General features: G+C 42.8%; 1 protein-coding gene across 1 annotated transcript in view; it reads left to right on the top strand.

The window, feature by feature from the left end:
- Positions 1–2,564: 2,564 nt before the first annotated feature.
- Map2k1 (mitogen-activated protein kinase kinase 1) overlaps positions 2,565–15,612 on the top strand; it is a 77,269-nt gene continuing 64,221 nt past the window's right edge. The window contains exon 1 of the mRNA XM_046426478.2: positions 2,565–3,090. Coding sequence (XP_046282434.1) covers positions 3,011–3,090 — 80 coding nt within the window. The 5' untranslated portion in view covers positions 2,565–3,010. The remainder of the gene's footprint in view (positions 3,091–15,612) is intronic.

The following is a 15,612-nucleotide window of genomic DNA, read 5'->3' as shown; positions in this document are numbered from 1 at the left end:
GTCCATGATTCCAGCAATTTGAGAGGCTCAGGCTGTAAGATGTTAAGTTGCAGGTCAGTCTGGGCAACTTAACAAGACTCTGTCTCAAAATAAAAACTAAAAAGGGCTGGAGATGTATATAGCTCAGTGGTTCAGTGTCACTGGGTTTAATCCCCAGTAACACCAAAAAGTAAAAACAAATGTTTTTTAGTTTGATCCTGAGTATCACACACAAAAAATTTTTTTCCAAAGAATTTCCCTTTTTCTAGAAATTGTTTTACTAAAGGATACCACACAGACAGAAAAGTGCATGGATTGTAATGGGACCAGTGCCCTTGAAAGTCATTTCCTTTCACCTTCCTGTTGCACCCGCCTAGAAAATAAGTACTACACCAACTTCTATCACCAGAGATGAGTTTTGCCAGTTTTGAACTTTGCATAAAAAAGTAGTATTACTAGGGCGCAGTGGTGTCTGCCTGTAATCCCAGTGGCTCAGGAGGCTGAGGCAGGAGGATGGCAAGTTCAAAGCCAGCCTCAGCAACTTATAGAGGCCTTAAGCAACTCAGACCCTGTCTCTAAATAGAATATTAAAAAGGGCTGGGGACGTGGGTTAGTGGTTAAGCCCTTCTGGGTTCAATTCCCAGTCCCCCCCCCCCCCCAAAAAAAAAGTATCACTTTCTTGTGGCAAAAACTAAAAGTTACACTGATATCTCCAATTCAAATATAACAGTTTTCTGACTTGTATTTGGTCAGGGGTGGTTACAGGGGATTTAACCCAGAGGTGCTTAACCACTGTGTCACATCCCCAAACCCTTTTATATTTTGAATTTTGAAACAGGGTCTTGTTAAGTTGGTTGGGGCCTTGTTAAGTTGCTAAGGGTGGCACTGAACCTGTGATTCTCCTGTCTTAGCCTCAGGAGTTTCTGGGATTACAGTCTTGCACCATGGCATCTGGCTGTATTTAATTCTCCCACAGTGAGAAAACTGGCTCCATCATGCTTGATATTTATCTAGTTATTTGATCAATCATAATGATGTAACAAATCTCCCATCTAAAGCTGCCAGGCCTCCCCAGCTTGATTGCCTTGCTCTTCCCATTTGGGCTCTAGGGCTAGAATACCAGTGTAGAGCGGCTTCCCTAAACATGCAAGCCCTCTTCACCTTCTCAGATTTCTATAGCCTCCTTACCTGCCAGGTGGCTGACACTTGGCTTTGGACTTCCACGCGCACATCTTACTTTGTTGTGTTTTTTCTTTTGTTTTGTTTTTTTGTTTTTGATACCAGGGATTGAACCCAGGGGGCTTAACCACTGAGCCACATCCCAAATAACCCCCCCCCCCCCGCGTGGTACCGGGGATTGAACTCAGGGACACTCGACCACTAAGCCACATCCCCAGCCCTATTTTGTATTTTATTTAGAGACAGGGTCTCACTGAGTGGCTTAGTGCCTCACTTTTGCTGAGGCTGGCTTTGAACTCGCCATCCTCCTACCTCAGCCTCCCGAGCAGTTGGGATTACAGGCGTGTTCCACCGCATCAAGCCCCAGCCTTTTAAAAATATTATATTTAGATACAGAGTTTTGCTGAGTTGCTAAGTGCCTTGCTAAATTGCTGAGGCTAGCTTTGAACTCGCGATCCACCTGACTCCCGAGCGCTGGGATTACAGGCGGGCATCCTCGCACCGGCCTTATTTTGTTCTGCACCTAATGTCCCTCCCGCACCCCACCCTTCCTGAACCCAGGATTGCACTACCAGTGAGCTCCATCTCCAGCATCACCCCCTGCCTTTTTTTGAGATAAGGTCTAAGTTTACCAGGCTGGCCTCAAACTTGCCATCTTCCTGCAGTAGCTTCACGAGTTGTTGCGATTACAGGCGTGCACCATCATGTCAGGATTTTTAAATTATTTATTTATGAGACAGGGGTTTGCTAAGTTGTTGAGGCTAGCCTGGAACTTTCAATCCTCCTACCTCAGCCTCCCAAGTCCAGGCCTGATAGTTTTTTCAGGCTTTAAAAATTATCAATTTGCTCTCAAAAAAGGTTGCATTGATTTACTATCATCAGCAATGCGTACCCACCTTTCTATACTAGGTAGTATTACAACAGGAAAATCTCTCTCTCTCTCTCTCTCTCCCCCCCCCCCCCCCAGTTCGGCGCAAGGTGTGTCTCCATTAGTTTTATTTTTTCCTACGTCGCCCCTCTTGATAAGAGAATAGGTTCTTTTCCTTATTTTGTAATTTCGTCTCCATCAAGATAACTTTTTCCGAGGGAGGAGAGGATCCCCAGGCTCTCAGAGGAGGACGCCCGCGGTACCTGGCCCTGAGGATCTCACGCACAGCTGGAAGCAGGAGTCTGGACACTACACCTCTCTTTTCCAGTGGGTCTATCTGGGTGCCTCCAGGCAGCAGAGGGCGCCGTGGAGCCTGAGTCGCCACGGCTCTCAGGCGGGCGCACCGCGCCCCCGTGACGTATTTCCGCGTCATCTGCCGTCGTTATTTGCTTCCATTGGCCGTCGGCGAGGCAATGGGGCGGAGCCATTTTGGGGTGAAGACAGCGCAGCAGCCAGGGTGGGGGCGAGGCTTCCCCCTTCCCCGCCCCTCCCCCGCCCTCCAGTCCCTCCGAGGGACGGCTGCGCGGAGCTCTTAGGAGCGCGGTGGCGCCTGCACTTTCCCGGGCCAGGGCTGGAGCCAGGTTCTGCTGCCCGCGCGGCGGGGCTGCCCGAGCCGGAGGGACCCACTGACTGAAGGAGAGAGGGAGGGAATCCCAGCTTGCCGAGCGCACGCAGCCCGCTCCGCGCCGGCGGGGCAGCCCTTCAGCTTCTTGCGCGCGGATTCCGGGAGGGTGGGGTGGGGGTCCCCTGAGACCGCCGCTGGCCCCTAGGCATTGACGGGACCGCGCAGGAAGCGCCCTCCAAGTCAGTCCTCGGGCCCGCGGCTCCGACTTGCTCCCGCGCAGCGGGCGCCGGCTAGAGCAGAGGGAGGAAGCGAGAGGGGCCACCTTCCCCTCGGAGTTGGAAGCTCCTTCCCGGTACAAAATGCCTAAAAAGAAGCCGACGCCCATCCAGCTGAACCCGGCCCCCGACGGCTCGGCGGTTAACGGGACCAGCTCCGCGGAGTAAGTCCGGGGTGGGCGGCGAGCGCGGGGGCCGGGCTGGGGAGGCCCGGCCGGGGCGCTCGAGCGCCAGTCGAGCGTGCACTGCGCGCCGGGCTCTGCTCGGGTTGGTCACGTAGGGCTCGGACTGGAAGGGGGCGAGGAACTCCCCGCCGCCGAGGTATCGGTGACTAAGCACTGATTGCGCGCCTGACTCAGACCAGTGAGTGGACCCAGCGAGTCTCGACTTTCCCCCTTTTCAGTCGTCTTGGCCACTGACCAGTCTTCTCCCAAGAAAATGAAAGCTAGCACACCGCCCCTAGCCTCCCGCTGCTGTTTTCTAAATAGATTCCCTGGGATTCTGGCCTGTAACGGGACGAGGAGGCAAATGTCTTGGAAAAAATTAAGGGCACATCTGTGCCTTTGAGACCGGCTTAGGGTAAGGGTATTGAGTTGGGATCAGCTTCCCTATCTTTACCTTCGTGCCTGACACCTGTGGGTCCTTGTAGCCGGTGGGCCGCATGGCCAGCGGGGGCGTGTGTGTACAGACTTCTATGTGACTTTTCCCTTGCTGACTCTGGGGACTCCCAGTCCCTGGCCTTCTTCCTGGCAACTCTCTTGCTAAAAGGAAGCGGTTTTCTTCTTTATCTGACCATTCATTAAATAAACATCCCCTAACCAGTGACTCCCCAGGCTTTCCTTACTTGACCATGGGGTCTGAACTCCTGACGTGAATACCATGACCATGGAAACCACATGCAAGGTTGCTCAGTCGCTGTTTCCAGTTGGCTCACTTATTTCATGGGGATTTCTCAGTTCTCTCAACTCTGTTTTTTTTTAATAGTTGTAGATGGACAGAATGCCTTTATTTTATTGCTTATTTTTATGTGGTGCTGAGGATCGAACCCAGTGCCTCATGCATGCTAGGCAAGCATTCTGCCGCTGAGCTACAGCCCCAGCCCTGCTCTCTCAACTCTTTTTGGGTCCTGAGTAAAGAACGTGACCATGTGAGGGAGAGATGCCTATCTAGCTGGAGACATAACCAGAAAAGATAAGGGTCCTAACCTTTTACCTTTATCCTTGCTGATGAAATGAATAGAGTAGGTATGGACTTTCTGCCCTTTGGTGATTTCTGTAGCCTCCCTTCCTCTCCCTAGAGGGACTCTGTTGGCTTGATGACTCTGTCCTTACCTGTAATGGTCACAAGGGCAGTAGGTGGTAGATTTCTGTGAATTCTGCTAGGTTTTTCAGACTTGCTCCCAGTAGACCCCCCCCCCCCCCACCACCCTTTAAGGCTCTTTTAGTACTGGAGTTGCTGTTTTACATGATATTGACTTGTACATATGGATGGATTGCATTGGAAACTATCCTTCAGTTTTAGTGTACAGTATTTTGTGCCCTTAAAACAGAGAGAAAGCCCCCAGGGCAGGGGATTCCTCAGTAATCCTCACTGTTTTCTGGACAAGTTTTAATTTTTAGTAGAGGATTGAATCCAGAGGTACTCTACCACTGAGCTACATCTGCAACCCTTTTTACTTTTTCTTTTTAACCTTTGTTTTTGTTCATTTATTTTTATATGGTACTAAGGATTGAACCCAGTGCTTCAACCATGCTGGGTGAGTGATGAACCCCAGTCCCCCCTTTTTGCTTTTTCTTTCTTTCTTTCTTTTTTTTTTTTTTTAGAGAGAGAGAGAGAGAGAATTTTTAATATTTATTTTTTAACTTGAATCAAATTGTGAAATATGATATATCAAGAACTATGTAATGTTTTGAACAGCCAACAATAAAAAATTAAAAAAAAAATTTATTTTTTAGTTTTCGGCGGACACAACATCTTTGTTTGTATGTGGTGCTGAGGATCGAACCTGGGCCGCACGCATGCCAGGCGAGTGCGCTACCACTTGAGCCACATCCCCAGCCCTTTGCTTTTTATTTCAAGGTAGATTTTCACTAAGTTTCCAGGCTGACCTCAAATTTAACAATCCCCTGGCCTCAGCTCCTGAGTTGCTGGATTTCATGCATTGCCACCACACCCAGCTCAGGACAAGTTTTGACTCAGTGGGTTCTGGGGAACTGATCATCCTTTTCCTCTTTGATTTAGAGGTGGATATTGAGTGGAAGTACCTGTTATTATTTTGTTGACTCCACAGCTGTATTCTTGCAAGGGGAAGAAATTACATGAAAAGGATACAAAGAGGATAAGAAAAAACTACCTTGAAGTTGGGAGGAGAAAAATTTGGGTGGGACTGGGAGGTTCTAAATAGTGGTTAGAAGGTTGGGCTCTGGAGTCAGACTGGATTTGAAGTCTGACTCTGGTTACTTGTGGTGGTTTTATGACCTGAGACAAGTGTCTTAGTAATCTCTCTGAGGCTTAGGTTTATTTTTTTTTTATCATCCATATTAATGAGGCTAATGATAGAACCTACTTAGGATAGTTGTGAGGATTAAATGAGCTTGTATGTAGTAAACCTTCCAAAAATGATGCCTTTGTTATTGGTAAGTGTTGAGAAGACTGAAAGACATTGGAAGGTAATTTCCATTCACGGTGGTGGATCTGTAAGTTAGGGTGCTTCTGTACAAACAACCCTCCTTAGGTTAGTTTCCATGGCATCTGCATGTACCTCCATGACTCCTTGTTGTTACAATAGGAGGCATCTTTGTGTAGGCTGCTGATATAAACAGGGACTGTTCCCCCTTTTTCCTAGCACTAAAGAGGAGGAAAGCTGTGTACTTCTTCACCTTTTCCCTCTGATAGTATTTCTCAGGCAAAGCTTCCTCTATCTTGGGTTGCCAGTAGAAAGAACTCTGTTGTGGTCATCGTTTCTGTGATTAGGTCCTGGCACAACTTTAAAATGATCAGATAATGTGAATTAATGAAGGAAAAAAAATCCATTGCTAGTGAAGAACTCTTGGTAACAAATTGTCAAAATTGCTTTACCCCATTCAGAGATGAAGCTGCTTATATGGATCCTAAATTTTATGCAAGTTTTGGGGATCCTCAAAAAGAATGCAAACATATCCTTCTTTTGCAAATTCTACAAAAATATGTGAGCATATTTCTAGGATCTGAAGTGTTAAATGCAATAAGTTAGAAATAAGATAATATTATTCCCTCTTTGTAAAAAATGTTTTTCTGGTTCCATCATAAAATAAAATTTATACTCCTTATATTGGGCTATAGGACCCTGAGTGAGCTGCCTGCCTCAAATCTCATTAACCACGTTTCTTGCCCTTCCTTTCTTTCTCTACATTGGTCCTCTTTCACTTCCTTCATGGGAAGGTTTGTGCTCCCTCTTGGCTTTTGTACATGCTCTTCCCCTTTTTTTTGAATATTTATTTTTTAGTTGTAGGTGGACACAATATACCTTTATTTTGTTTTTATGTGGTACTGAGGATTGAACCCAGGGCCTCATGCATGCCAGGCAAGTGCTCTACCACTGAGCCACAACCCCAGCCCTGCTCTTCCCTTTTCCTAGAATGAATAATCTCTCCCTCTTTCCTAACTGGAGAGGAAGCAGTTATCACCTCTCAGCTTAAATATCTAAATGTCATTTCCTCAGAGATGCTCACAGCCTACCTCATCTAAAGTATATTCTTCTTTGTTGTCACCTGATTTTTTTGAGGCTTAATTATTGTCTATTTTTTTTAAACTGGGGATTGTTAATATCCACCTTTCTTGTACACCATAAACTTTAAGCATAGAACTTCCCAGTTTTGATTCACTACTCTGTAAGTAGCCCTTGAAATAGTACCTGGCGTGTGATAGATGTGCATGTTTTTTTTTTTTTTTTTTTTTGAAGATTTTTTTGAGAGAGAGAGAATTTTTTAATATTTATTTTTTTAGTATTTGGCGGACACAACATCTTTGTATGTGGTGCTGGGGATCGAACCCGGGCCGCACACATGCCAGGTGAGCGCGCTACCGCTTGAGCCACATCTCCAGCCCCAGATGTGCATGTTTGTTGGACGAATCAAATCAACAAAATTTCGGACATTTATGCAATGTGTTTAATACATCTTTTCATGCCCTTTAATTTTTCCTTTTATTTTCCCCTTTTGTCTCATCCTCCTTCCCATTTCCTTTTTTCTCCCACATACTCTCTTACCTACTTTAGGGTGTTTAATCTGTGGCTTTATAATTCTACTTATGTGCTTGGTTGTATTTTTATCTGTATTAAATTATGGCTTTATATCTCCTCCTCCCCCCCTTGTTTTGTTGCCCTTGGGAAGTAGAGGGTATTATTTTCTGTGTTTCTGTACTTGGGGTACTAAATACTATTGTCCTGTAAATCGACATCAGACAATATAGACTACATTATGTTGAGGTAACAACCAACAACAAAACCTTAGAAGGTGAACACACTTTCAGGTTAGTGAAAGGCTCTGTCTATGGGACCCAGGGTGATGGAGGCACTATCTCTGAAATGTGCTTACATGGGAAGGAAATTTTGTGAGCCCCATTCAGGTTTTTAAAGTTTTTGTCCAGTAGTGGCACATATCACTTTTGCTCCATTTTGTTGACCAAAGCAAATCACTTGGCCATGCTGACCTTCAAAGTGGGCAGGGATCTTCTTCAAAGGAGACAGGGAATATTTGAACCTGATTCAATGACCAATAACCATTTCCAAAGTTTTATATCTTTTTTTTTTTTTTTTGAGCAAATACCTTGTGTGTTTGTTTTGTGTTTTTGCAGTACTAGGGATTGAACCCAATTGTGCTCTACCAGTCCTTTTCATTTTTTAGTTTGAGTCAGAGTCTCACTATGTTGCTAAGGTTGACTTGGAACTTGAGAATCTCCTGAGTTGCTGGGATTACAGGCATGTGCCACTAGGCTTGGCTCAAATACCATGTTTTTGAGCTCTATTCATGATGCTATGTGTGTATCTAGGTCGTTATTTCTCTTGGTTGCAGAACAGGCAATTATGTGCATGTACCACATTTTACTTGTTCTCCTAGAGTGAGACTGAGGCATTGTTGTTTCCAACCACTGCTGCCTTAAACAGTGCTTCCATGACCTTCCTTAAACACAGATCCTTTTGGATCCTTGTGAGAGTTCACTGTGGAATGTACTCAAAAGTGGGATCACTGGGTCTTAGGGTAGTTTGTCTCTCCTTCCAAGATGAGGCATGGTTTGTTTTTGGTGCTGGGGATTGAATCCAGCGCCTTGTGCATGCTAAGGAGGGCTTTCCTGCTGAGCTGCATCATCAGCTTAAGGCACATTGTTAGCTCTTTAAAACTACACTTTTTGGGACTGGGATTGCAACACAGGGATAGAATGCTTGCACAGCATGCTCAAGGTCCTGGGTTTGATCCCCAGCACTGCAAAACAAACAAAACCTAACACTTTTAATCTCCCTGAGGAGAAGCCTGAACTCTGAACAGACATTTCAGACATTTCAGTAGTGGGGCAGGGAACCTCCCAAGACCTGACCATTTTTTTTTTCCCAAATGCAAGTCCTTTGTACTTCCTGATTCTTAGTTTCCTTATCTATGAAATGGGGATGATAAGAATGTACCATGTTGATCTACAGGTCCTACCTATCAGGTTCTTTGTTTTCTTTCATTGTCCCTTTTCTCTATATTCCAGCACTGATGTTGCACAGCATATAAGTGTTTATCCACTCCACCCCCCCCCCCAACTATGAGGGCTTCATAATAAGGTTGAGGCTTTGCTTCATTCCTTGCTCGGTATGTAGAACAGTATCTGGCACATAGTTGGTTCTTTTTTTTTTTTTTTTTTTTTTAAATGGTGCAGGGGTTTGAACTCAGGGCCTTGTACATGCAAGGCAAGCACTTTACCAACTGAGCTATATCCCCAGCCCATAGTTGGTACTTGATAAACACCTGATTAAGTGGTTGGACAGTTTCTTCCTGGAAGGAGTACTGTGCAGAGGAAGATAGTGTATGAAAATGTGCTTTGAAGGCCTCAAGATGCTGAATAAACTTAGGAGGGCTCATTGCTTAGCTTTGGTGGCATCTGTGATTTTGGATTTTGAACTATTTGTATGTAACCTTGAAATACTCAAACTTAATTATTACATTCAGAGCATAGTTCACAGCATCAGCAATTCTGCCTCATTTATAAGGAACACACATCTGAGTGTGAAGGCCCTTGAGGAAGGGGACAGAAAAGTTGAGACAAGTGGATGTGCTTTTGATGGGGGGGCCTCTTATAGCCTTTTCTGAGATGTGCGCCAGGATAACTAGGCGCTTTTAAAGTGGATTTACACTGATTTCATAGTTTTGAATGTGGATGCTTCTATTGGCTCTTTGAGGTAATAATTACTTCAGGTGAAAAGTAATGTCAGATTCTGTGGACTCTGTGTCCTTGGGAAGAATGTTTCTGCTGTCATAGCAGATTCAGAAGTGGAAAAGACATTCATAAAGATGACAGCCCGTGGCAAGGAGATGTGTGGGGCTCTTGTTTGAACATAAACACAAAATTCCACTCCTGCTTATCAATGCTCCTTTGAAAGAAAAGGAGATGACATTAGAATAGAGTGACTGTTTATCCTGCCATACTATCCAGTTTGATTTTCCTCTTTCCCAGCTCACCTACTGTGATCCACACCAAGTGACACAAAGTGATCCCTTTACTGTCCTGGCCTCCCCCCAGCACACTCTAGCACCCTGCTTCTTATCTTGTCTGGTCTTTCTCACACTTCCTTTATCTGAAACACCCTGATTCATGTTACTAAATTACTGAATGATTTTTTTTTTTTTTTTGTAGTGCTAGTGATTGAATCCAGGACCTCATGAATGCTAGGCAAGCACTCTACCACTGAACTGTTATCTCCAGCCCAATATTTTTTTTTTGTGGTGCTGGGGATCAAACCCAGGGACTCGAACATGCTGAGGATGTGCTCTACCACTGAGCTTATCCCCATCCACTACTCTTTTGCATGATTTTATTTTTGCTTTATATTTGCCATCAGACTTAAGCAGCAGCTGCTGCTGCTTCTTCTTCATTGTTGTCATCTTTTTACTGGGGATTGAACACAGGTGCTTTACCACTGAGCTGTATCCCCAGCCCTTTTTATTATTTTAATTTTGAGATGTGGTCTCACTAAGTTGCTTAGGATCTTGCTAAATTGCTGAGGCTGACCTCCTACTTTGGCCTCCCAAGTTGCTGGGATTACAGGCATCTGCTACTGTGCCTGACAACTTTAGTTTTTTTGAGGGCAGGGACCAAGACACTGCATTGCTGTTTCCCTAGCCTCTAGCATGGTGCCTGGGATAAATACTACCCATCTTTCAAGATCTAGCATGAATAAAGCTAGCCATATCTCAAGATCTAGTATAAAGTATATCTCCTATATAGGTACCTAGAGGTACTGTACTACTGAGTTATACACCCCCCCCCCCTTTTTTTTTTAAGATAGGCTCTCAATTTGAGGCTGGCCTTGAACTCATGATCCTCCTGTTTCAGCTTCCAGAGTTGCTGGGGGATTACATGTGTGTGCCACTGTGCCCATCTTCTTTTTTGGTACTGGGGATTGAACCCAGGGGCTCTTCATCACCAGGCTACATTCCCAGTCCGTTTGATTTTTCATTTTGATACAGGGTCTCACTAAATTGTTGAGGCTGGCCTGGTTCTGGTGATCCTCTTGTGATCCCAAGTGACTGGGATTATAGGTGAACTCCACTGCGCACAGGCCAAAAATATCAGGCATTTTAGTGAATCACACATTTTAGTACTTATTACATTACCACATATAATTTCTTACTTATTAAGTGTACCTTATGTATATCTTCCCCCCTTAATTATTAGGGAGGATACCTGTTTGAACACCTGGATCTATTGCATTGCTGATACAGCACGTAATTATTGGTAGAGTTGAGAAAATCAAGCCTGGCATGGTAGTGAGCACTTGTAATCCCGGCTGCTCAGGAGGCTGAGGCGTGCTCATGAGTTTGAGACCAGCCTGGCAACATAGTGAGGACTACCCCCCACCCCCTCATCTAAAAACAAAAAAATCAAACAGTGTTTAAATACAACAACAAAACCTCCTGACTACCTTTCCCCTTTATATGTGATAGTTATTTCCTCCACATCCACATGAAGTACAGGTCAAGAAGTGGTGAATCTTTTTGACATGTTGAGAAAATGAGTCCAGAGAACCCACAGGCTGAGAAGAGGAAGAGGGGGGCCTGAGAAGAAAGCTTAGGGTCCCAGTTTTGTTTCTGTTGTTCCTTTCCAAAAACTGCCAGTTTTGTAGTGGTTTCTTACTGCTACTTGATTTGTATTTTTCCTTCATGTCCAGTGCCCTGGTTTTGTTGTCAAATCCCAGAAGACCTATTTAGAGGCTCACATACCTGTTTGCTAATTTAACTCGTCCCAGGATGAATGGCATTTTGTTTTAAAACAGGTGTTCTTTGAATCCTAGTGTAGAACCAACTGCTGAAAATGCTCATTCTGCCTTAAGATTGCTCTGTGTAGTTCCCATGGGCATCCTGCTTTGATGTCAGAGCGGGAGTCAGGTTAATAAGAGGTTATAGCGTGCTGATGAAAAAGTAGAAAAGGGTAGAGTGACCTCTGCCCTCCCCACTTCTTTGAATAAATTACAACTCTAGAAATTTTGGATGTATAAACACCTTTTAAAGAAATTATATTCTCTAGTTTAATTTTTGATTATTCTACTATATGCATTTTTATTTAAGTAGTTAAGATCACTTAATGAACACCTCCCTCCTTTTTTTTTTTTTTAACTTGGGCATAATCTTCATATTTGTCCTTTTGGTTGGCTAAGCAAATGGCATTTTATTGGTGTTTTATGTAATTCCCAGATTTTTATTATTTGATGATATTTTTATGTTTTTGAACCAATTTGTTTTATTTTGCTTTCAGATGAATTCACTTACCAAATCAGAGCTAGTGCATTGTGCTACCACTGTTGTCACATATTAATAGAATACGTTCTGAAAAATAGATTAAAACTTTTTCTGTGTGTGTGGTACTGAGGATTGAACCCAGGGGTGCTCTATCACTGAGCTACACTCAGCCCTTTTTGAAACAGTGTCTTGCTAAATTGCCTAGTCTGGCCCCAAATGTGAGATCCTCTTGCTTCAGGCTCCCTGAGTGACTGGGATTACAGGTGTGGGCCATCAAGCCTGGCTGAACCAATTCATAATATATATTTCAACTATTTCCTCAAGCCTCAGGACTTTCTACCTTTTTTTTTTTTTTGGTGGTGGTGCTGGGGATTTGAACCCAGGGCCTTGTGTATGCAAGGCAAGCACTCTACCAACTGAGCTATATCCCTAACCAGGACTTTTTTTTAAGGCTAGTATTTTGGCAAATTTAATAGGTGCTATAAGGCCTCCTTTAAAACCAGTATCCTTTCCTTTAATTGTTAGTTATATTTTTGAAATGGCATTATCTTCAGTGTTTCATCATTTCAGTTTAAACTAATATTTATTGAATGCTTACTGAACGTAAGTCACTATGCTGGGAGCTGCCAGTAGGTGACTCAGAGATGAGTAAGAGTATCTTTGCTTCCAAAGATCTCTTTTTTTTTTTAATATTTATTTTTTTAAGTTTTAGATGGACACAATATCTTTATTTTACATTTATGTGGTGCTGAGGATTGAACGCAGTGCCTTGTGCATGCTAGGTGAGGGGAGGAGGCTATCACTCGGGCACCAGAAAAGGGAACAAATGGCTGCAGAGGAAGAAAAGTGCCCCAAAAGAGGAGGTACAAAGAATGCACTGTTGAAACTCATTCAGAGGAGGGAGAACACCATCCAGCAGGGAGCTTAGGAGAGCTCCCTTCATGGTGGAGATGACATTTGAACTGGGTCTTGGAGGATGGCTAGGATTTTCATGGGAATGGGGAAGGGGGCGTGGCAGGAAGAGACTGCAGGATGAGCAGCTTCGCATAAGTGGGAATGCTTGGGATGTGTGCAGGAGTAATTTAGTGTGAGGGGTGCATCCGTGCAAGTTGCAAAAGATGAAGCTGGAGAGGTAGGTTGGAACCGTTCTGTGCTACAAGGCTGAACATTTTGAAAAGTTGCATGCAAACTTCTGGCCATTTTTAATGTGCTTTGTAACTAAAGTTTTATAATTTTGTGTGGTTACTGCATTGTCCCATTGTGTTTAATGTTATATTAAGAAGGAATATTTTTTTTAATCTCCAAAAGCATGTCTTTTGTGTGGACTAGCCTACATTTCATTAGCATTTAGACATCTGTCATCTCTTTGCAACTAGATGGAGTATATGGCTTCCTTTTATTTTAGTTTCTTCCAAAAAATTCTTGTGTGTCCTGAGTTAGTATTTCAAGTATTTAACATTTATTTATTTACTTTGGTACTGGGGATTGAACCCTGGGGCACTCTACCACTGAGCTACACCCTAGTCTTTTTTTTTTTTTTTTTTTTTGAGACAGAGTATTGCTAAATTGCTGACGCTGACCTTGAACTTGTGATCTCCTTCCTTTGCCTCCAAAGTCACTGGTGGCCCATGCCTGACTTTAAGCACTTAACACTTCGATACTGTTGTGATTAAACATTTTAAAATTTGTGGTTTTCATCATGATTAAACTGAATTTTACTTCTTTGTATCCTATAGTTTAAGTTCACTTATATGATCATTTTTTTGCTTAAAAGTATGTGCATTTCTCAATTTACTATTGTTATCTGTAAAACATAACTTTTTCTTTTCAACAGTCTCATCTTTTCTTGCTCTCAGGGGCAATTCTTGTGTCTCGGGAACACTCAAGTATAATGAGGTTTCACAAGAACCTTCTGGGCCAGGGATCTTTATATTCTTTCCAAGGAGCCATGAAAATAGGAAGCAGCTGCCCAGTTTTGTAGAAGCAGACCCTGTTAGGGCTGAATGGGACATTAGCCCTTTGCCTTCATTTGAGAGATGAGGAAACTAGAGCCAGGGAGGGGAAGGAACTTGTTAAAGAGTTCTGATTGCTGGAGTGGTGGTTGAACTTTTATCCAGCTCATTTTCATAAGGTGTATATATTACATGTTTTCATTTGGGACACTTAATGGTTTGAAAATTTTCCAAGTTTCCCCAGTAATGAATTTTGGTTACTTCAGCCAGTATTCTTTCTTTCTTTCTTTCTTTTTTTTTTTTTTTTGTTTTTTGTTTTGTTTTCAAGCGATAATTGAACTCTGGAAAAGTTACCCCTCTGTATCCCTACTCTCCTAGGTAGTTGAGGGAAAAAAGAATAAGGAAATGGGGGAAGGAAAGGGTATTTTAGTCCTTGATCCTTAGTAGGAGGGCCTATTTTTAAGCTTCATAATGTCAGTTTTAAAAGCAGTGGTTTTCAAAATAACCATAGACGAAAATCCCCTTGAAATGAATGCCTTTCTGGAATTGACCTATTTTGAATTTAACTGCTAGCAAGAAGGGTTCAAAATCTCAAATGTTCTTAAATGCAGTTGCTTTTCATAGAAAGTAGAACAACTGAGTGATTAATCCACCTGGGTTTCAGATAAAGGTCAAATCTTTTTTTTGCTACTGGGGATTGAACCCAGGGGTGCTTTACTGCTGAGCCACATCCCCAACAGGGTCTTGCTAAGTTGCTGAGGTGGCACTGAACGTGTGATCCTCTTGCCTCAGCCTCCCGAGTCACTTATAATTCATAAGTATGCACCAGCAAGTCAGGTTAAGTCTTGAAATCTGGGGAATTGTAGGGAGAAGACATGGCTAATTAGCCAATCATTGTTGTCTTCATAGATTTGTCTGGATTCAGCTTAACTATTTTTTTTTTAATTGAATTGTAACTGATATATCAGGTTAGTTTTAAAAAATTAGATCACTCAAGGCCTTGGGTTTGATCTCCAGCCCAAAACATGTGTGCGTACACACACACAGACACCCAGCAGATCCTCACCTTATTTGAGAGTGTAGAGTCAAAATTATTTGCTGTTGCATTATCCTTTGTTAAACAGTCCTTCAAAAAAGTCCTTGTTGGGGGAGGCCTCAGAAGTTAACAAGAATTTCAAGCTAACTGTAAAACTTTTGTGTAATGGTTTACTTAAATCCAGATTGAAATCCTACCAAATTGCCAGCCTGTCTTTCAGCTTTTCTCTTCCTCTAAGGGTTTGTGGAATGGTGGAGAAACAGGAAGAAGAGAGCCACTTAACATTCCAGTAATTATTAGTATAATAGAAATTTTATCCTGCTTATCTTAGGCACTCATTTGAATCCACTGAGAAAACTTGGTCATTGGAGCCTAGGAAAGATTCCATTCACTAAAGGAAAGACCAGCATACTTTGGGCCAGACTCTTAATCATATCATATTAACATTACATTACACTTATATATATATTAGATACCTCTAATATTGATTTAGTTGGAGATTGTAACACTTTTGTTATTTTATTGAAGCATTCCTTCTAATACTTTCTTGTTTTGTTTTATTTTGGTAACTAAATTAATGCTGGCTTAGCCATAAATGTAACTGATTGCATTTCTATTTTTGAGTATTCTAAATCACTGAAAAATTAAAAAAAAAACCACTAAAGTATTTCCAAATAGAAAAGAAGACATACCATTTTGGCTTATGGACAGTCGAGGACAGAGTTT

The sequence above is a fragment of the Marmota monax genome, unplaced genomic scaffold (genome assembly GCF_021218885.2).
Source record: "Marmota monax isolate L192 unplaced genomic scaffold, Marmota_monax_Labrador192_F-V1.1 WCK01_AAM20220418_F8-fsc00078, whole genome shotgun sequence".
In the NCBI taxonomy this organism is placed as follows: domain Eukaryota; kingdom Metazoa; phylum Chordata; class Mammalia; order Rodentia; family Sciuridae; genus Marmota; species Marmota monax.
This window is presented reverse-complemented; position numbering and strand designations above follow the sequence as displayed.